Source organism: Musca domestica, unplaced genomic scaffold (genome assembly GCF_030504385.1).
Source record: "Musca domestica strain aabys unplaced genomic scaffold, Musca_domestica.polishedcontigs.V.1.1 3, whole genome shotgun sequence".
Classification (NCBI taxonomy): domain Eukaryota; kingdom Metazoa; phylum Arthropoda; class Insecta; order Diptera; family Muscidae; genus Musca; species Musca domestica.
In genome coordinates this window covers 20,391,470-20,414,915 of record NW_026712299.1, presented here as the reverse complement: position 1 = coordinate 20,414,915, position 23,446 = coordinate 20,391,470, and the positions used below count along the sequence as shown (strand labels likewise).

The 23,446-nt window shown below is 34.9% G+C and overlaps 2 protein-coding genes across 2 annotated transcripts; both read right to left on the bottom strand.

The window, feature by feature from the left end:
• Positions 1-8,916: 8,916 nt before the first annotated feature.
• LOC101895159 (lysosomal aspartic protease-like) lies at positions 8,917-10,176 on the bottom strand (the record flags this gene model as incomplete). The annotated part of the gene is given in 2 exon segments (NM_001309069.1): positions 8,917-10,095; positions 10,164-10,176. A coding segment is annotated over 1 exon segment (1,140 nt). The 5' UTR covers positions 10,087-10,095; positions 10,164-10,176.
• Positions 10,177-15,699: 5,523 nt separating this feature from the next.
• LOC131803380 (lysosomal aspartic protease-like) lies at positions 15,700-17,138 on the bottom strand. The gene is made up of 2 exons (XM_059124617.1): positions 17,010-17,138; positions 15,700-16,939 (listed from the first exon to the last, which is right to left on the bottom strand). Exon 2 carries the CDS (start codon positions 16,926-16,928, stop codon positions 15,789-15,791), a length of 1,140 nt encoding a protein of 379 aa, XP_058980600.1. The 5' UTR covers positions 16,929-16,939; positions 17,010-17,138; the 3' UTR covers positions 15,700-15,788.
• Positions 17,139-23,446: the final 6,308 nt, after the last annotated feature.

Sequence of the window (23,446 nt, the reverse complement as noted above, 5' to 3'; positions counted from 1 at the left end):
TTATTGTGCACTATATGGCTAATATCACTACAAATAACCTTAATTTTGACACATCCGACCGAATTCAGTCTAGAAGCAGGTACATTAAATTTGGTTCTATCAGATATGGCTTCAGCTCCCATAAATATGCATCACCCCTTAAGGTCTTTAAATCCCTCACATTCGTAATATGCATTCGACAACAATGATATTTGGTACCAGATATCTTATAGAGCTCGGAAATACCATTGCCAAATTTTATCGACATCGGCTAAAATTTGAAAATAGCTCCCATATATATCCTTAATCCGATTTCAGGTTTATTGTGCAAATATTTGCCCAAATGGAGTGAATTTCGGGACATAGGTTTCCATTTGGTGGAACTCGGCTCCGATATGCATATAATTCATATAATCGTTCTCGAAGCGATATCATGCACTCTATAAAAATTTTATTTGTTAAAAAATATGAAAATGTCCCTATCAAATTTAGTTAAAATCGATTCAGAATTGGATATGCCTCCCATATATTAGATCCCTCTGAAACTAAACTATAACTGCTCTATAGCCAAATTTTGATAGGTGGTATGATTTACTTCAAATAAATTATTTTGTTACCAATTTTTGGATTTTCCTTTCCGTTTTTTTTTTTTTTAATTTTTGAATTGAAAGAAAAAAATAAATTCACTAGTTGAGCTTGGATATACAACTTTTAAATTCATCAAACAACATTCATAAAACGCTTGATTGCCACAAAAAATCAATGACTTTTGAAGCTGTTTACAGGGCTATAAAAAATCCGAAAATATTTTCATTTGCTGAATAAAATTTTCGGCTCTACTTTAATAAGACAAAACCCGACCCCTTCTGTTAGGTGCATTGGTTCAAACATGAAAAAAAAGAAATGGTATAAAAAGTGAGTATGACGATGGTAGACAAAAGTTTGTGTAATTTCATGTTTTCTACTATTTCTTTAATCACTATTCATTGATGGCAACGACATATCCTCTGGAATTGCCAAAACATGCTTTTTTATTTGAGCAGTGTCGTCGTAATACTGAGGTGTGAAAGTTTTATGTTTAAATTTTCGAAAATCCGGGGGTACCGTTATATGTAGGCTATTCGAAGACGTGGAGATGCACAGACAATTTTCTGTCATAGGATGTTGTATTTATTACGAACTTCAAATACCATATTTGAGATAGTTCCGGTAAATAATGTCTCCTAAAATCATCAAAATACCGAATATCGGGAGGTACCGTTATATTGAAGCTATACAAAGACGTGGGCCTACATGGGTCATTTCCTGGATAAGGCTGTAGTATCCATTACGAACTTCAAATACCAAATTTAAAACAATTCCGGTAAGTAATGTCGATAAAATCTTTAAAATACCGCATATCGGGGGGTGCCGTAATATGGGGGCTATACGATGACATGGACCTACATGACCCATTTTCTGTCGTATGCTGTAGTATCCATTACTAACTTCAAATGCCAAATTTGATACAATTCCGGTAAATAATGTCGATAAAATCATCAAAATTCAGAATATCGGGGGGTGCTATTATATGAGGGCTATACGATCACGTGGACCTACATGGCCCATTTTCTGTCTTATGCTGTAGTATCCATTACGAACTTCAAATACCAAATTTGATACAATTCCGGTAAATAATGTCGCTTAAATCATTAAAAATATCGGGAGGTACCGTTATATGGGGGCTACACCAGAAAGTGGACCTACATGATCCATTTTCAATACCAAAAGTCCTGCAGACATAATACACATTTGAGTAAATTTTTATCAATTTTCTTCATTTCGTTCGGAAGCTAGAGTGATTTCCACAGACGGACAGACTGATAGACAGACAGACGGACGGACATTGTTAAATCGACATAGAATTTTATGCTGATCAAGAATATATATACTTTGTGAGGTCTAAAATGTATATTTCGAGGTTTTACAAACGGAATGACAAAAACCATGGTGGAGGGTATAAAAACGTGAATCAATGTTTTTTATACCCTCCGCCATAGTATGAGGGTATATTAAATTTGCCATTTCGTTTGAAACACCTCGAAATATACATTTTAGACCTCACAAAGTATATATATTCTTGATCAGTATAAAATTCTATGTCGATTTAGCAATGTCCGTCCGTCTGTGGAAATCACTCTAGCTTTCGAACGAAATGAAGTAGGTTGATAAAATTTTACTCAAATTTGTATTATGTCTGCAGGACTTTTGGTATCGAAAATGGGCCATGTAGGTCCACGTCTTCGTATAGCCGATATTCGGTATTTTGATGATTTTAGAGAAATTATTTACCGGAACTATTTCAAATTTAGTATTTGAAGTTCGTAATGAATACTACAGCCTATGACAGAAAATTGTCTGTGCAGGTCCACGTCTTCTTATAGCCCCCATATAACGGTACCCCCGATATTCGGTATTTTGATGATTTTAGCGAAATTATTTACCGGAATTGTTTCAAATTCTCATTTGAAGTTCGTAATGGATACTACAGCCCATATAACGGAACCCCCGATATTCCGTATTTTGATGATTTTAGCGACATTATAAACAATTGTTTTTCAAGTTTCGCATTTGAATATTGTAATAGCTTGTGACAAAAGTTGCCTATGCAGGTCCACGCCGTCGTATAGACCCTAATATACGGCTACATTCGGTATTTCTAAGATTTTAACAGAATTTTTAACCGATTTTATTTTTGTGAAAATTGCCAAATTTGTACCATATTTTACTTGTTTTTTTTTTTTTTTTTTTTTTTCAAAACAATTTAATATTTTTGGCAATTTGATTAATGCGAATGGCTATATATGGTCCTGGAGTATTTGGGTAAAATATCAAGGTTAAATATTGAGATATTTTTATACCCTCCACCTTGGAATAAAGGGTTTATTAACTTTGTCATTCCGTTTGTAACATCCTTAAATATTCGTCGTAGACCCCATAAAGTATATATATTCATAATCAGAATAAAATTCTAAGTCGATTTAACGATGTCCGTCTGTCTGTCTGTCTGTCTGTTGAAATCACGATACAGCCCACATTATTTGACGTAGAGCGCCAAAATTTAGCAGAGCAATTGGTATTGTGTCTAGGATGGTTGGTATTGAAAATGAGATTTATCGGTCCACGTTCTGGTATAGTCCCCATATAACGGTACCTCCAGATATTCGGTATTTTGATTATTTATGCCACATTTTTTCACGGATTTGTCTGAAAATTGGTACTTGTAGGTCATAATGGGTCCCTGTGCGTGTGGCAAAACATTGCATGTATGGGTCCACGTTTTGGTATAGCCCCCATATAAAGGTACCTCCCGATACTCGGTATTTTAATTTTTTTGCCACATTTTTTCACGGATTTGTCTAAAAATTGGTATTTGTTGGGTCCACGTTTTGGTATAGCCCCCATATAAAGGTACCTCCCGATACTCGGTATTTTAATTTTTTTGCCATATTTTTTCACGGATTTGTTTAAAAATTTATTTGTTGGTCATAATGGGTTCCAGCTCCGGTGGCGAAACATTGCAAGTATGGGTCCATGATTTGGTGTAGCCCCCATATAACGGTACCTCCCAATATTCGGTATTTTGATGGTTTTTGCCACATTTTTTCACTGATTTGTCTAAAAATTGGTATTTGTGGGTCATAATGGGTTCTAGTTTGTGTGGCGGAACATTGTATGTATAGGTCCACGTTTTGATATAGTCCCCATATAACGGTACCTCCTAATATTCGGTATTTTGATGATTTTTGACACATTTTTTCAAGAATTACTCTGAAAAAATTTTTTTTGCCACATGTCTTCTAATGTTTCCTTTACCCTAAGGTGGAGGATATTAAAAGTTTGGCCCGGCCGAACTTAATGCTTAATAGTCTTTTTTTTTCGAATTTTTACAAATACTCTGTGATATAACATAAAATTGTGGAATTTTACTTATTTAAAACTTATCGAGAAATGTAATACCACTAACAATTAAATGTTGTACAGCTTTTGCACAATTTGTTATAATAGTTAGAATGCCCAAAGTTAAAATGTGTAATATCTGAATACAGTTAATTAACTGAAATAATTTGGATTTAATTAAAACTTTCCTCATTAGCTCATGTATATTGAGTGTTCTGTCATTACAGATATCATTGTTGCAATAATTGACATCATTTGATATTTCATCTGTTGTCGTTCGTTTGTTTAATCCTTTTGTTTCTGGCCCTTTGGCTACGCTACAATAGAAAATAGATTTTGTGTTAAGGATAAGTTTACAGAGCTGCTCATTGTCAAAACGGTATCGATATTTTAATACTCCTTCATTGAAACACGCTTGTAAATGACAAATGTAAAAAAATTGTTTCAATCTTTTGTCAAATTGTATTCATTATTGAATTTAATTAAATGTGTACTCAAGCAGATAGCAATGGGAAAAGGGAATATGAAAGGAGAATTCAAATTGGCTTTGTATCTACTAATCCACATAAACACTTAAAACAAATCAAATACTATGTACCGATTACGAATTAAGAATATCGAAATTACCTAAATCCTCCTGCTTTTATTAAATGCTATTTATAATCATGATAGAAAGTGCGAACGCGAAATTCCAAATTAAATACCACTACTAATTACCACGCATCTGCCTTTCTTCTCCACAAAAACATTACTCGCAGACATCTTTACCGAAAAATCAAACTTTCTAACAAAAAACCAAATGGCAAACCATTGCCAAGAGAATCTCTGTTGACTTTTTTAAGAAATTCAATTATCGAAATCGACAACTGAATTAATGATAAGAAAATGTTTGCGTTTTTCCAGTTGAGGCAAGGGCCAATTTAAAAAAGGCAAAATTGTCTGCCAAAAAATCTGTCTTTGGGAATTATTTAAATGGAAAGTTTTTATCCGAATAAATGTTGCATTATAAAATAATAAAATGATTTTAGAGTAATTAAAAACCAGTAAGGAAAAATCAAGGCCGACTATCTGATACCCTACAACACTATGCATATTTAGTAGAGCTCTCGTAAGAAAAGAATTCACTCCATTTAGGCCGATATTAGCCATTATTTGCACAATAAACCTGAAATCGGATTAAGGATATGTATGGGAGCTATATCCAAATCTTAGCCAATCTCAATACAATTTGGCAAAGATATTTCCGGGCTCTATATCTGGTACCAAATATGATTCTTGTGGAGTATATATTACGAATGTGAGGAACTTAAAGCCAAATTCGGATGAAGCTAAATCTATATCCGAACCGTTTTTATACCCTCCACCATAGTATGGAGGGTATATTAAGTTCGTCATTCCGTTTGTAACACCTCGAAACAAACATTTTAGACCCAACAAAGTATATATATTCTTGATCAGCATAAAATTCTATGTCGATTTATCAATGTCCGTCCGTCTGTCCGTCTATCCGTCTGTGGAAATCACTCTAGCTTCCGAACGAAATGAAGTAGATTGATAAAATTTTACTCAAATGTGTACGTTGTCTGTAGGACTTTTGGTATTGAAAATGGGCCATGTAGGTCCACGTCTTCGTATAGCCCCCATATAACGGTATCTCCCGATATGCGGTATTTTGATGATTCTAGCGACATTTTTTTACTGGAATTGTTTCAAAATTAATATTTAAAGTTCATAATAGATGCTACGGCTTAAGACAGAAAATGGGCCATGTAGGTCCTCGTCTTCGTATAGCCCCCATATAACGGTACCTCCCGATATTCGGTATTTTGATGATTTTACCGGCATTATTTACCGAAATTGTTTCAAATTTGGTATTTGACGTTTTTAATAGAACTACAGCATATTCAGTATTTTGATCATTTTAGCGACATTATTTAACGGAATTGTTTCAGTTTTAGTATTTGAAGTACGTAATGAATACTACATCTTAAGACAAGAAATGAGCCATGTAGGTCCACGCCTTCGTATAGCCCCCATATAACGGTACCCCCCGATCTTCGGTATTTTCATGATTTTAGCGATATTATTTACCGGAATTGTTTCAAATTTCGCATTTGAAGTTCGTGAAATTCGATATTACAGCCTATGACAGAAAATTGCCTGTGCATTGTAAACAGATTTTTTTCAGGCTCTAATATACGGCTACATTAGGTATTTTCAAGATTTTAACAGATTTTTAAGGGATTTTATTTTATTTTAGTTTTTTTTTTATTTTTTTTTTTTTTTGAAAATTGTTAAATTTGTACCAAATGGTGGAGGGTATTTAAAGTTCGGCCCGGCCGAACTTACAGCTTTTTTACTTGTTTTATACCAAATTTGATGCACTTGCTTCTAGACTGAATTTGGTCATTTGGACTGATATCGGCCATTTGGTGCACAATAAACCTGATATCGGATAAATATATATAAATGGGGAGCTATATCCAAATCTGATCCGATCTCGATAAAATTTGACAGAGGTATTTCTGAGCTGTATCTGATATCTGGTACCAGATATAATTCTTGTGGTGTACATATTACGAATGTGAGAGACTTAAACACCAAATCGGATGAAACATATATATGGGACCTATAGCTATATCTGAATCGATTTTTGAACGAAATTTTTATGAACTTACCTCTAGACTAAATTTGGTCGGATTCAGTTCATTTGAACTTATATTGGCCATTTGGTGCACAATTAAATTCAATAGTGTTCGTCCTTGGGCCAAACAAATATTCGGATAGTAAATGCGACCTGCATTTGGTTCACAAGAATACATGGACAGACGGACGGACGTACATAGGGGCTGATATGCATAATCGAATCAAATAGTGATTCTATGAAGGTCCTCAAAAGTAACTATGAGTCTATCTCGCTTTCTTCTCTATGTTACAAACAAATGCACAAAGACATAATACCCTTACAACTAAGTGGTGTAGGGTATAATGAGGAAGAAATATCAAATAATTGAAAACAACTTGTTGTTTATAGCTTTGATTAATTCTGACAGTAGCGGATATGACTTCAGGGCGGTATCTCTATAGTTTTACCAAGCTGTAATAAATCCTTACTGTAGCATGCATCTAAATATCACAGGTTTATGGGTAATATTTGTTCCGAAATCTATTAGAATTATCGATTGGTTGCACTTTTCTGTAGATCTTCATCCCCTTCGATTAGAATGAAATAAAGATCAGAAATTCCAACGTTATTTTTTCCGAATTTAAAATATTCGCGATTGAGTACTTAAAATATTCTGCAAAGATTCTTCGTTACATACCTTCTTACATCAGATATTGTGGTGTAGGATATCATATGGTTGGTACGACCAACTTATTCCGAATTATGCATTTGTTTTTGCATCCCAACGGCATCTATGTTTAAAATATAATTGAGCAAATTTCTCATTTTATTATATGTTTTGTGTTTTTATTTTCCTTGCAATAATCGTACAAAGGCGGCACCTAACGTTATCTGCAACGTATTCATGACATAAATCAAAACTATTGTGAATGAACAACAATTTAGCATGGACAACATCGACACTATTTACTTCACGATAATGCAATAGATGTCGCCAATGAACAACATCAATTGTCATATCAAAATAAACAAATTAATGTAGCTTTCAGGAAACCATGGTACAATAAGGAGGTAGAACAGCTTCGTAAAACTACAAAAATGCAGCCCTGAGGCTATGCCCGCTTCCTGTCAGACTCATTCAAAATAATATTCAACAAGTTGCTTTCATTTTTTTTTTTTTCATATTTTTCCTTGTTATTGAGTGTATTAAAAATGTATAAAATCGGTCGTAACATATATATGGAAGCTAAAGCAATATCTGAACCGATATTTAACACACTTGATTCTAAGCTAAATTTTGGAGTAGCTGCCAAAATTTATTCCATTATATTACTTGGCGAACAATATGATTGAAATCGAACGAAGATATATATGGGAGCTATATCCGAATCTGAATCGATCTCCATAAAATTTGACAGAGGTATTTCTGAGCTGTATCAGATATCTGGTATTAAATATCATTGTTGTGGAGTGCTTATTACGAATGTTCAAATCGAAAAAAAAATATATATGGGAGCTATAGCTACATGCTTCGATCCAGGCAGAATTAGATTGAATGTGCCATAAACCCTTCTATTTGGGCTGACATTAACCATTAGGTGTATAATAAAAGTCAAATTGGATAAAAATATACGTAGGAGCTATATCAGAATCTGAACCGATATCGATAAAATTCGGCAGAGGTAATTCTGAGCTATATCTGATATCTGACACCAAATATCACTGTTGTGGAGTGCTTATTACGAATGTCGGGGACTTAAACACCAAATAAAACATATACATGGGAGGTATAGCTATATCTGAACCGATTTTTACAAAATTTTAAATACTTGCTTCCATTTGGACGAATGTTAAATATATGGCGCACAATAAAATTTAAATCAGTCGAAAATATATATGGGGACTAAGTCCAAATTTGAGCCGATACTCACCAAAATCACCAAATGTACTTCAGGACTAAGCCTGGCAGGTAGTGCAAAAATTCATTTGATTCGAACTTATATTACGCATTTGGTGCACAATACTTTTAAAATCGGACGACACTATAAATGGAAGCTATATCCAAATCTGATCCGATTATCGCAAATTTCAATAGTTTTCGTCCTTGAGCCACACAAATGATATATGATTTATATGGCCTGTACTATGTTTACAAAAATAAATGGACAGACGGACGGACAAGTATAAATCGATTCAGAATGTGATCCTATGGAGATCATCAAAAGGAACTATGGGTCTATTTTGTTTCCTTCTGTATGTTACAAAAATGTCACATAAATCATTAAAATACCATATACCGGAAGGTTCCGATAAGAAACGCAAAAAAACGCCAACAATTTTTTTATTCAATCAACTTCTTAATTCATATATTAATTTTTTGATTTTTCTTCCCCACACTCATTTTAGACAGTTTCAGCAAAGCCAACACGGTTATTGGCGAAATCGAAGACGGTGTAGTATTTGCCAATGAAGACATCACCCAAAATCCAGAAATCAGTGCCCATGTAGGTAAAGGAAGACATGCAATTACCATCGACGGTAACAATGTAGGCACTGGCAGGCAAAGTGAAGGTAGTACCTCCAATGACGAAAGTGACATCGGGCAAGCTATCAACGGCGGAGCAATCAACATAGTAGTTGCCATCATCCTCATTGTAAGTGGCACCAATTTCGGTGTTCAAGGTGTCGTAAGCATCGGCAGGAGCCACAATCAAGCTGGTGCCGGTATCAGCAATAGCTTGGCAGTTATCACAAATGCTTTGACCCTTAATGGCACCAGAGGTAACTTCGAATTGCCAATAGCCTTGCGAAGAAACGGGAACATAGGTAATATCGCCGGTATACAAGCTGGAATCAACACCACCCAAAATCATTTGACCACCATCGGTAGAGGTGCCATCACGGTTCAAAAGGAATGAGAACATATTGGCATCGACCAAGCCCTGAGAGAACATATTGTAGAATGGAGGCACAACATTGTCCTCCGCCAAAGATTGGTAAGCCATGCCAAAAATACCATCGAAATTGGCATCAGTGAAACTGTTACCGGGTTCGTTCATGGCTTCAGCGAATACTTGGTTCTTAATAGTCAATCCTTCAACGGTAACATCATCCTGGGACAAGAAACCGCTCATGCTGCCCGAGCCATAAGAGATGGAGATAAGTTCGCCGTTCTTTACATAGGTGCTGGAATCGTCATGGTTATATTGGTTGTGTTTCTTGCAGGCAATATCCCAGATCCAGCAGTGGCTAGAGGGAACCCACAAATTGGAGGAGCCGGTGTCGAACAAAACAACAAATTTCTGGGGTGGTGTACCAATGGTTATGTCACCATAATATTCCATGTTCAAGGAATTTTCCAAAGGCTCATCGGTGACATCACGGGGCTGGGGCAAATTATACTTGCTGCGCAAGACAGCCTTTTCCGAACGTATATCCTTGCTGGTCTTGACAAAGTTTTCATGCCTGTGAATTGGAACACGGACCACATCGGCGGTGGCCACAGCCAATACGATGGCTAACAAACCCAACGATTTTAACATTATTAAGCACTTTGCAAAACAAAAAAAAAACTCAAAATGGTTGGAATTTTAAAATATTGAAAAATTTATTTTATTACCTTTTGATTTAATTGTGGTTTTCCCAAAGAAACAACACAATAACTATTTTCAATGGCCTAAAATCCATTATATTTATACTCAAGGATAATCTAGTCAATGTCTGGCGATTTAGATATTGAAACAAAAATTTGATACACACTTTAAGATAAGCCCAAAAATGCACCGAAAATATCGACTTTAAACCTTTTTTTATAAACAATATGTTTATGATAAGATAGTTAATAAAAAAAATAATATTGAAAAAACATTGCCTACAATTAAAGAACTGCCAGATGCATTATTCATGCTTGCAAAGCTTTATAGAGATATTATAACTAGAAGTTTGGGCATAATCAACTAAAAACCAGCATTATTTTTTATTCGTAGTAGAAATATATTGTTCTCTCAATCTTATATATCATCTGCTACGGCCAAAACGTGCCTCATAGATATATTTGTTTTAGACCTTCGTCTCTTTGGACAAAATCAGTTTCTGGACATTTGGAGTCGATTAAACGGTGTCTGTCTGGGTGGTTGATGCGCACAATAATTCTCGAAGGGAGTATACAATTTGGACCAAAATTGGTATTTCTTAATGTTATTATCAAACTTTGGTCGAGTGCGGAGATGGACAATATCAGTACGCTCGGTTTGGTACCTCCCACACCAAAGGACAAAACTTTCACAGAAAATAACAAGATAGCATTACCCAATTTTTGTACAAAATTATGCAAATTCAAATATTCTTATCAGTACTAGATCAGATGCGAAAATGGATAATATCGACCCTCCCCGTCAAGCACCTCCCACACAACTAGTCACAATTTGGAAAATTTAAAACTATTTAAAAACAAGTAAGCAAAGGCTACAGTCGAGCGGGGCCGACCGTTGAATACCCTACAACACTATAATAAACCATACAGTTTACTCGACAGAATTCCACAAGATATTGTGACAAAAAATTAAAGAAAACCATCAGGTTTCGTTCTCTAATTTTCGAATAATAGCAACTTAAACTAATTTGCTCATTTCCAATTTATTGGTAGATGTTGCACGTAAATGGTCTTCCTAGATATGGAACCAATATTTCCCAAAGACCTATAATCTCTCAGAAGTGGCAAAATATTAACATTTATTATTGGTTTTTGACTGAAACGCATTTATATGAGATACAGACATTTGACTATATTCTTCAACGTGAAGAATTCTCGTGAAATTTGTGAATTCTCCAAAAAGTCTCTGTAATGGACATTTTCGTATTTTGTCTACAAAAGTTGGCAAACTATTTCACACATTGAATATTTTTGGATGGCCATTAGAAACTGCTTGGCTTTTGCAATGTGCGGTAACCCCCATTCAAATGTGCGTGAAGATCGGGCGATAATTACGACCTGCTGACAATTTTGCAGTTTTTTGGTCCATTTCAACCCCTAAATATATGGCGATCATCCAAAAAGAGTAGGCTTCTATTCTGACACTCATCTTATCCCCATGCAAAATTTCGTAAGGATCGGGCCATAAATGCGATCTGTATATGATATCCTGATATCCTAACCACTTAGTTTTGTTAGCTGTAGAAATATTACCAAATGTTTAATTCAAAATGAAAATATGCCAAAAATATGACAAAAATTGAAAAACTATGAGAAAATTTTACAAAATCAATATTTTCATCTTTAGAGAGATATTTTTATGCGATTTTTTTAGACGTTTTTTCTTTCCTGCCAAGAGGCCATTCTGAATTAATGAGAACTGTTGAAATCAGTTCAGCCGTTCTCGACATATAAGAGATCTTTCAAGCATATCTTCTTTCATAGACATATATATCGCACATATTTTACTATATATCCGATTTGTTGGATGTTAACATGAATGTAAAGATGTGATTGATGTGATGTGATGTGATTTCGCCGGGATTTAAAATATTCGCGGTTTTATGAAAAATTTTGAATTTTTTCAACAAAAAAGATATGGCCTATTTTACCCGCTAAATATTAATCGATGACCACCCAAATTGGTAGGCTTCTTCCCCGCCCTAAACTCTAGCTACATGCGAAATTCCGCGTCGATTGGTCTATAATTGCGACCTGTATAGCTACTGCAAAATCGGACATTTTTTCAGTATTTGGTCCATTTCAACCCCTAAACATTTGGCGATCATCTCCAAAAGAAATAGGGTTCTATTCTGACCCTAGCCCCACCTACATTCTAAATTTCGTGAAGATCGGGCCATAATTGCGACCTGTAGAGTGATTACAAATTAACATGGACAGACGGACAGACGGACAGACGGACGGACGGACATACATAGCTAGATCGACTCAGCTCGGCGAGCTAGGAAGATCCATATATACTTTCCTATGTGGGAAACCAATATTTCGAGGTGTTACATAATTTTTGGCCCAATCAAACTTATAATACCCCCAACACATAGTGTTGTAGGGTATAATTAAAATAAATAAGTCCCATTTCAAATTTCCCATTATATTTCATATATATGGTATACCTACAGGGTGCGATGAAAAACCTGCAATCAAATTCAGACTGCTGTCATTTCTAAGCCACTCTTCCGACAGCTGTTAAAATTATTCCAGTGACAGCTCATTATATTATTTACAAGCGTATAGCGACCCACTCCTCCTGGTTCTTCCCCACAAAGTGGTCAACATTTTGAATAACAAAACGATAATAAAATGCAGAATAAGCATTCGATTACTAAAGCAAGATCAGGTAAAGGTTATAGATATAGGTCAATCCCTCCCCCAAAAAAATTTGAAAATTTTGACTAACGATTATTCGCATAAAATCGGAAATAAATGCTACATTGCTTTATATATTGCAGAACTCAATATTTTTATATGCCTGGAAACTTACGCACATTTCAACGCTTTCCAAAAATTATCACAAATCTTCTTCTTCTATATCTTAAAACCGCTGAACAGATTTTCCTGAAAATTTTCAAGTATACTACAACATGAGCTGAAAGTTACATAGGCTATATATATTTTTAAAATTCCACTCGGAACTGGAGATATACCATAAGATTCAGAGGTACCTCCCAAAAATTAGGATTTTATATGCACATACCTATTGATCGATTACAGATACATTCTCCAAATTTGGAATAAATGACGGGATTTGATTAGACAATATATTTGCCATTTTATATGGAAATCGGTTCAAATTTGGATATAGCTCTCATATATTTTTTCGCCCGATTTCATGTATTTGATGCATTAAACACGCTGTGTATGTTCGATTGCAATGAAATTTGAAATGTGTGACGGGATTTGATAAAAAAATGTATTTGTGTGAATTATATTGAAATCGGTTCAGATTTGGATATAGCTCCCATATATATTTTCGGCCGATTTGATGCAATAAACACGATACGTATATCCGATTCCAATTAAATTCGGTATGAGTGGTTTAATTTGGTACAAAAATAAATTTTTCAAATTATATTGAAATCGGTTAAGATTTGGATTTAGCTCCCATATATATTTTCGGCAGATTTCACATATTTGATGCACCAAACACGATACGTATGTCCGATTCCAATGAAATTCGGCATGAGTGACTAAATTTGGTACAAAAACAAATTTGTAAAATTATATTGAAATCGTTTCAGATTGGAATATGATTTTATTAAGAAGTATTGACAATGGTATAAGGCTAACGGTAAACAAGTAAAATAGCAGTAAGTTCAGCCGGGCCGAACTTTGAATGCCCTCCACCATTAGGAACGAATTTGGCACTTTTCAAAAGACCGTTAAAAATTGTGTTAAAATTTTAAAAATACCGAATGTATACGAAGACGTGAACCTCCACAGAAAATCTTCTGTCATAGGCTGTAGTGTGCATTACGAACTTCAAATACCAAATTTGAACCAATTCCGGCGAATAATGTCTCTAAAATCATCAAAGTACCGAATATCGGTACCCCCGTTATATGGGGGCTGTACCAAAATGTGTACACATGGTCCATTTTCAAAACCAAAAGTCCTACATACATAATATACATTTGAGTAAAATCCTATCAACCTACTTTATTTCGTTCGGAAGTTAGAGTGATTTCCACAGACGCTAAAGCGACATAGAATTTTTTTAGGCTTATAATAATTTGTTTTTTGATTTCAGCCACAATTTTCAATGGAATTGTCTGAAAATCCACACAAGGAGTTCCTTCTGAATAATTTATCCCCTAATATAGAACGGTCTATATACATAGGTCTACGACATCGCATACCCCCTACACAATATTTTAGTCAGTGGCAGCAGACATAGACTTAGAAAAGGAATATTTATAATCGACCTATGACTTACCGTTAGGGAGCGCATTGCCACATATTTTATTCACTGAGCGTGCAATTGGTACTATAGTCTGCATAGAAGTCATTCTATCTGATAAAACTATTTTTATACCCTACACCACAAGGTGGTCAGTGTATTATGTCTTTGTGCATTTGTTTGTAACAGGCAAAAGGAAACGAGATAGACCCATAGTTCCTTTTGATGATCTGCATAGAATCACTTTCTGAGTTGATTTATGCATGTCAGTCCGTCCGTCCGTCCGTCTGTCCATGTATTCTTGTGAACAAAATGCAGGTCGCATTTATTATCCGATTGAGATGAAATTTTCCAAACAACATTTGTTTGGCCCAAGGACGAACCCTATTGAAATTGGAGATAATCGGTAAAAATTTACATATAGCTCCCATATATATCTTCGTCCGATTTGCCTTTTATTGTGCACCAATCGTGTAATATCAGCCAGAATAGTATGGAATTCTGCACATACAACCAAATTAGGCATGAAAATAAGTGTGCCGAATTTGATCGAAATCGGTTCAGATATAGCTACAGCTCCCATATATATTGTTCATCCGATTTGTAATTTTTGTCCTCCGCAGCCGTAATATGCACTCTGTAACAACAATATTTGGGGAAATATATCAAATGCAGCTCAGAAATACCTTTGCTAAATTTTATCGAGATCGGTTCAGATTTGGATATAGCTCCCATATATAACTTCATCCGATTTACCTTTTATTGTGCTCCAAACGTCTAATATTTGCCCAAATGCGACCGAATTGAGTCTAGAAGGTAGTATGCCAAATTTGGTGAAGATCGGTTCAGATATAGCTATAGCTCCCATATATATTGTTCATCCGATTTGTTGTATTTGTTACCCACAGCCGTAATATGCACTCCGTAACAACGATATTCAGGGAAATAAATCAAATACAGCTCAGAAATATCTTTACGAAATTTTATCGAGATCGGTCAGATTTGGATATATCTCCCATATATATCTTTATCTGATTTCAAATTAATTTTGCACCAAATGGGCAATACAAGTCCGAATTTAAAAGATACAAATGCTTCGGCATATTTATTACTTTGAATGTTAAACTATAATTATAATCATAGCGTGTATGATTGAATTATCCCATATAAAGCTTTTAATTGTTATGCGCAGCTCTACTAAATTAGTAAAGTGGTGTAGGGTATCATAAAATCGGCCCCGCCCGACTTTAGGACTTTCTTTACTGGTTTTATTTTTAAATAGTTTTCAATATTCATTTATTTACATACTCTAAAATCCAAAACAAATATAGATATTTTCATTTCAGACACACCTTTTATACAGCTTCAGCAAAACCAACACGGTTATTGGCGAAATCAAAGACGGTGTAGTATTTGCCAATGAAGACATCACCCAAAATCCAGAAATCAGTACCCATGTTGGTGAAAGAAGACATGCAATTACCATCGACGGTAACAATGTAGGCACTGGCAGGTAAAGTGAAGGTGGTACCACCAATGACGAAAGTGACATCGGGCAAGCTATCAATGGCGGAACAATCAACATAGTAGTTGCCATCATCCTCATTGTAAGTGGCACCGATTTCGGTGTTCAGGGTATTGTAAGCATCGGAAGGAGCAACAATCAAGCTGGTGCCGGTATCAGCAATAGCTTGGCAGTTATCACAAATGCTTTGGCCCTTAATGGCACCAGAGGTAACTTCGAATTGCCAGTAACCTTGAGTGGAGACGGGAACATAGGTAATATCACCGGTGTACAAGCTGGAATCAACACCACCCAAAATTAATTGACCACCATCGGTAGAGGTGCCATCACGGTTCAAAAGGAATGAGAACATATTGGCATCGACCAAACCTTGAGAGTACATATTGTAGAAGGGAGGCACAACATTGTCTTCGGCCAATGATTGGTAAGCCATGCCGAAAATACCATCGAAGTTGGAATCAGTGAAACTGTTACCGGGTTCGTTCATGGCCTCGGCGAATACTTGGTTCTTAATGGCCAATCCTTCAACGGTGACAACATCTTGCGACAAGAAACCGCTCATGCTGCCAGAGCCATAAGAGATGGAGATCTGTTCGCCATTCTTGACGTAGGTGGTGGAGTCATCGTGGTTATATTGGTTGTGTTTCTTGCAGGCAATATCCCAGATCCAGCAGTGGCTAGAGGGAACCCACAAATTGGAGGAGCCAGTGTCGAACAAGACAACAAACTTCTGGGGTGGTGTACCAATGGTAATGTCACCATAGTATGCCATGTTCAGGGAATTTTCCAAAGGTTCATCGGTGACATCACGAGGTTGGGGCAACTTGTATTTGTTGCGTAAAACAGCTTTTTCGGAACGTATATCCTTGCTGGTCTTGACGAAGTTTTCATGCTTGTGAATTGGTACACGGACCACTTCAGCGGTGGCCACAGCCAAAATAATGGCTAACAAACCGAACAATTTAAACATTTTAAAATATTCTGCAAAAGAAAATTCAAAGTGTAAATTTAGAAATATAAAACTTGAATCAGAGAGATTTTTTTTTATTACCTTTTAATTTAATTGTGATTTCCCAAAAGAAACAACACAATTACTAATTTCACTTCGGGGTGAATCAACTACATTTATACTCAAGGATAAGATCTTGTCAATGTCTGACACTGAAGATATCGGAAGAAAATTTGACACACATTTCAAGATAAGACAAAAATTGCAACCAAAACATCTGATTGAAATCTGTATTTTTTTGGAAACAATTTTGTTTACCTAAGCAGAAATTCAGATTAGATAGTAATAAAAGAAGAAAAAATACGTAAGGGTTTTACGCACGACGAAGTAAAAGATTATACGTTTTCGAAAGCAGTTATTAAAAATTCCCAAAAATTTGGGATTTGCCAGTTAAAATATTGAGGTCCTGCCAATTCTCATAATTTGGGGCTACATTAAACAATATATAATTATGATCGTTAACAGACAAAAATATTAGATGTTCAAGTAAAATTCCATAAAAATATATAAAAATGGATGGGCCGGGTGGGCTACGATTGTGATTGGAAGATCCATTGATATCTAACTTTATACCCTCCACCTACATAGCATGGAGGGTATATTAAGTTCGTCATTTTTTCACAGATCGGTCTTTTGTCTTCAGACAGGCGGGCTATATCGGTCCACGATATCGTAAAACCCCCCATATAACGGCATCCCCTATTATTCGGTATTTTCATGCCATAATTTTCAATGAAGTTGTCTTAAAATCCACATAAGGTGTACCTTATGAGTACATTACCCAATGGAAGAGAATTATCCATACAGGTTCACGATATCCTATATCCCCCATTTAATGGTTCCTGCCGAAATTATTATTAAGATTGTGTTGTTTTGATGATTGTCTCCAAATTTTTCAATGGAATTCCACGGTTTAGTATAGCACCCATATAACGGAACTACCAGATATTCTATATTTTGATGATTTTAGCGACATTATTAACCTGAATTGTCAAATTTCATATTTAAAGTTCGTAATGGGTAGCCAATGACGGAAAATTGTCTATGCAGGTCCCCTTCGTCGCACAGCCCACATATAACGGTATCTCCCTATATGATATTAGCGAAATTATTCACTGGAATTATTTCAAATTTCGTATTTAAAGTTCATTGTCGATACAACAGTCTATGACGAACAAGTAAAAAAGCTGTAAGTTCGGCTGGGCCGAACTTTGAATTCCCTCCACTATTTGGTACAAATTTAACAATTTTCAAAAAAATAGAATAAGTTAAAAATTCTGTTGAAATCTTGAAAATACCTAATGTAGCCGTATATTAGAGTCTATACGACGACGTGGGCCTGCATAGGCAACTTTTGTCACAAGCTATTACAATATTCAAATGCGAAACTTGAAAAAAATCTGTTTATAATGTAGCTAAAATCACCAAAATACCGAATATAAGGAGGTACCATGGTGGTTATAAAACGTGGATCTGCACAGACCCGTGGATCTTTCTGTCATAGGCTGTAAAAGCAATTACGAACTTCAAATACCAAATTTGAAACAATTCCGGTGAAAAATATCGCTAAAATCATCAAAATACCGAATATCGGGGGTACCGTTATATTGGGGCAATACGAAGACGTGGACCTGCACAGACAATTTTCAGTCATAGGCTGTAGTATTCATTACGAACTTCAAATTCCAAATTTGAAACAATTCCGGTAAATAATGTCGCTAAAATCATCAAAATACCGAATATCGGGAGGTACCGTTATATGGGGGCTATACGAAGACGTTATATGGGGGCTATACGAATTTTGAAACAAATCCGGTAAAAAAATGTCGCTAGAATCATCCAAATACCGCATATCGGGAGGTACAGTTATATGGGGGCTATACGAAGACGTGGACCTACATGGCCCATTTTCAATACCAAAAGTCCTCCAGACATAGTACACATTTGAGTAAAATTTTATCAACCTACTTCATTTCGTTCGGAAGCTTGAGTGATTTCCACGGACGGACAGACGGACGGATATTGATAATTCGACATAGAATTTTGATGCTGATCAAGAATATATATATATATATATATATATATATATATATATATACATTGTAGGGTCTAAAAATGTATAATAATATAATCTCCATACTATGGTGGAGGGTTTAAAAATTATTTATGCAAGACCACGTCTTCGTATAGCACCATACAACGGTTTTCATAAGAGTGGTGTTTTTCAACGAAATTTTTTAAGTTCCTTCCAAATGGTGGAGGGTATAAAAAGTTCGGCCCGGCCAAACTTACCTCCCTTTTGACATGGTATACCCTCCACCATACTATGGAAGATATTTCCGTTTCTAAATCCTCAAAATACTCATGTCAGACCCAACAAGTAAAAAAGCTGTAAGTTCGGCCGGGCCGAACTTTGAACACCCTCCACCATTTCGAACGAATTTGGCAATTCTCATAAACAAAAAAATCCGTTAACAAATCTGTTAAAATTTTAAAAATACCGAATGTATCTATTATATTACGGTCTATACGACGACATGAACCTGCGTACGTAATATTTGTCCTAAGCCATTACAATATTCAAATGCGAAACTTAAAAAAAATCGGTTATAATGTCGATAAAATCAAAATACCGAATATCGGGAGGTACCATTATATGGCGGCTATACCAAAACGTGGACCTGTACGGACAACTTTCAGTCATAGGCTGTAGTATCCATTACGAACTTCAAATACTAAATTTGAAATAATTCCGAGGTATAATGTCGCTAAATGCATCAAAATACCGAATATCAGGAGGTGCCGTTATGCACAGACAATTTTCTGTCTTAGGCTGTAGTATCTATTACGAACTTCAAATACCAAATTTGAAATATTTCCGGTGAGTAGTGTGGGTTAAATCCCTAAAATACCGAAAATAGGGAGGTTCCATTATATGGGGGCTATACCAAAACTAGGTATAGCCCATTTTCAATACCAAAAGTACTGCAGACATAATATACATTTGAGTAAAATGTTATCAACCTACTTCATTTTGTTCGGAAGCTAGAGTGATTTCCACAGACGTACAGACGGACGGATATTGCTAAATCAACATAGAATTGTATGTTGATCAAGAATATATATTCGAGGTGTTACAAACGGAATGACAAATCTCATATGCCTTCCATACTATGGTGGAGGGTATAAAAATGCCTAACATGCACTTTTGAAAGAATCTAAAACTTTTAAGGTGGTAGCGGGCATTTGTTTGTGATATATACTCCCTACTAAGTAAGCATTGTGGTGTATGGTATCATCGCCCGAAATTTGGTCCCTCTTTACAAGTTATTTGTTGTACACAATCCCTTCATTCTATCTGTACAATATGTAATCATAAATCACTTGTTTTGTTGTAAATTTGGGCATGTAAACTGGCATGCGTTCAATGTCAAGTAATAACTTGCTATCATTTTAAATTTCCTGTATGGAATAAAATAAAATAACAAATTTTTGATTACACTCGTAGGCGGTGTGCCAAAACGCAATTACATTTTATTTATATTGTTGGTATTTTGTTTACACTGTGCTACATGTCATACCATTAAATATACCTATAATGGGGCTGTATTATTAATGGGACCTATAAAACGGGGGTGAATTTTGAAATATATATTTGTGTGAAGTTGATGTGTCCAAATAGTTTTAGTTAATCCCATTTGTAAATAATACCAAACATCGGCCGGAGGCTATATCAGATGGTGGCCTTATTTAGATATTTTTTTGTCCAAAGTTGACTTAAAATCCAAATTTTATGGAAAATTCAGTTGTTAGATGTGGTAGACATCTTCCATAGGCCAATAATTGGGCGGAACTGTTATATAGACATATACCAGAACAAGGACTGTTTACGAAATTTTTGTCTTGTACAGAGATGACACATTAAATGAAAGGCCCAAATACAAAATTATTACAGTCTCTAATTATCAATATTATTATTTTGACCGCATGGATGTCGACAATTTGGAAGCTATTCACCATCGCAAAAATCGGAAAAAACGGTCTCAAAATTAACTCAAGAAACTTCTGTCCCTCCACCTTAGTGTACTGTTTATCATAAATCACTGAAAGCTATTGGCATTAAAAAAATGATAGTGATTCTATAGTTTCCATATATTTTACAACAATTATAAGCTTTATTATTTTCAATAACACTTGGAAGATAACGGAACACTCTCACACACGCGCACGCACTATAACGATCGCGTGTGACCAGACCAGAAGTCTATTATCGTAATAGGTGAGCAAACTAATTATCAGCTTTATTTGTCTGCAAAATATTTACTTGGAATTTGTAAAAGAAAAAAAAAAATAATAATAAGAACTAAAATCAAATCATATGTCAAGTGCTGTTTGTGGCGCAACAATAAATTTTCGACGAACTTAGTTTTTAATGCAAATGATTTATTTGTTGATTCTTTGGAATTGCCAAAGAGTAATTAAGTTTATCTTTATTATTACATAACTGTCAGTATTGATATTATATTAGATCGTAGTTTATTGGGCTGAATACACGGACTATAAAAGTTAATAATTATCGTTGTTATTTATTGTTGACCTGGTAGATTTTAATATTTTTGATGATAGTTCGGCTGAAGGTCAGTAAAACAATTTTATTAATTTATCTCCTTTTTTCTCTTTATTTATCCAATATTTCGATTGTCATCGACAATCATCTTCAGGGATCTGTTACAAATAACACAAATTATTACAAATTAATAAGACAAATTACACAACACACAATTCTTACATTAACTTTGTTTTAGAGGAAAACGTCTGCTCTAATTTAACGTTGTGTAATTTGATTTATTAATTTGTAATAATTTGTGTTATTTGTAACAGATCCCTGAAGATGATTGTCCATGACAATCGAAATATTGGATAAATAAAGAGAAAAAAGGAGATAACTAAATAAAATTGTTTTACTGACCTTCAGCCGAACTATCATCAAAAATATGTTAATAATTATCTCTACAAATATGTAATTACATTTCTTGTAGTTCTTGCTTCAACGTAAATGGCGCCCAATTACGCAACTACGTTAGGCTTTTTATATAATTTTGATACTTTATCAACATTTTCCAACGAAATTGTTTCAATTTTGCTATTTGAAGTTCTAACTGGATATCAACTTTTCAGACAGAAAAATATCTATATAAACCTATGTTTTCTTATAGCCTCTATAATACGGTACCTTCCGAAATTTATGATTTATGCAACATTTTTAAACGGAAGTGTGCGCAATGTAACTATTTTCCAACTAGTGCTTACACCCTGAATGGAAATTTTTAGTTCACGAAGAGAAGGATATTGACCCTTTGTTTCAACAAGACTGCGTTATGTACCATACAGCCGAAGCTATATATTTTCAAAAAAACCAGTAAGGAAAGGTCAAAAGTCGCGGGATCCACTCTTCACCACTATGTTTATTTAGTAGAGCTCCCACAACAAAAAGTCTATATTGGGAATTTATGTGAATTAGATCATATCAACTATGAATATTATTTGAATGCGTATCACTATATCCAACTTTGAATCGATTTTCAACAAATTCGACGGAGGCTTTTATACCTCTAGAACCAAGTAACATTGCTGTATAGTGCATGATAAGACTTCGATAAGAGTTATATTAAAAAATATTTATTGGATCAATAGATATACCGGACCTAGTTTCACCAAATGGAAATCTTTGTTTGAATATGAAAAAAATTATACAATTTGGGTTGATATTACATATATGGTGGACAATAACCGTAAAATCGAATGAAGATGTATATCGAGAGTATGTACAAATCTGAACCGATCTCGATACAATTTGGTAGAGTTATTTACGAGTTGTATATGATGTCCGGTATCAAATATCACTGTTGTGGAGTGTATATAACGCATCTGAGGGACTTTAGTAACAAATCGGATGAAACATATATATTGGAGCTACAGAACTTTTAATACCCTCCACCATTTGGTACAAATTTGGAAATTTCCAAAAAAATAAAATCCGTTAAAAATTCTGTTAAAATATTAAAAATACCGAATGCCTATACGAAGACGTGGACCTGCAAAGGCAACTTTTGTCATAAGTTATCACAATATTTAAATGCGAAACTTGAAGAAAAATCTGTTTATAATGTAGCTAAAATCATCAAAATACCGAATATAGGGGGTACCTTTATATGGGGGCTATACGAAGACGTGAACCTGTACAGACAATTTTCTGGCATGGGCTGAAGTATCCATTACGAACTTCACATGCAAAATTTGAAATAATCCCGATAAATAATGTCACTAAAATCATCAAAATACCGAATATATTGGGGGGGTACGGTATATGGGGGCTATACGAAGACGTAGACCTACATGGCCCATTTTCTGTTTTATGCTGCAATATCTATTACGAACTTCAAATACCAAATTGGAATGATTCCGTTAAATAATGTCGT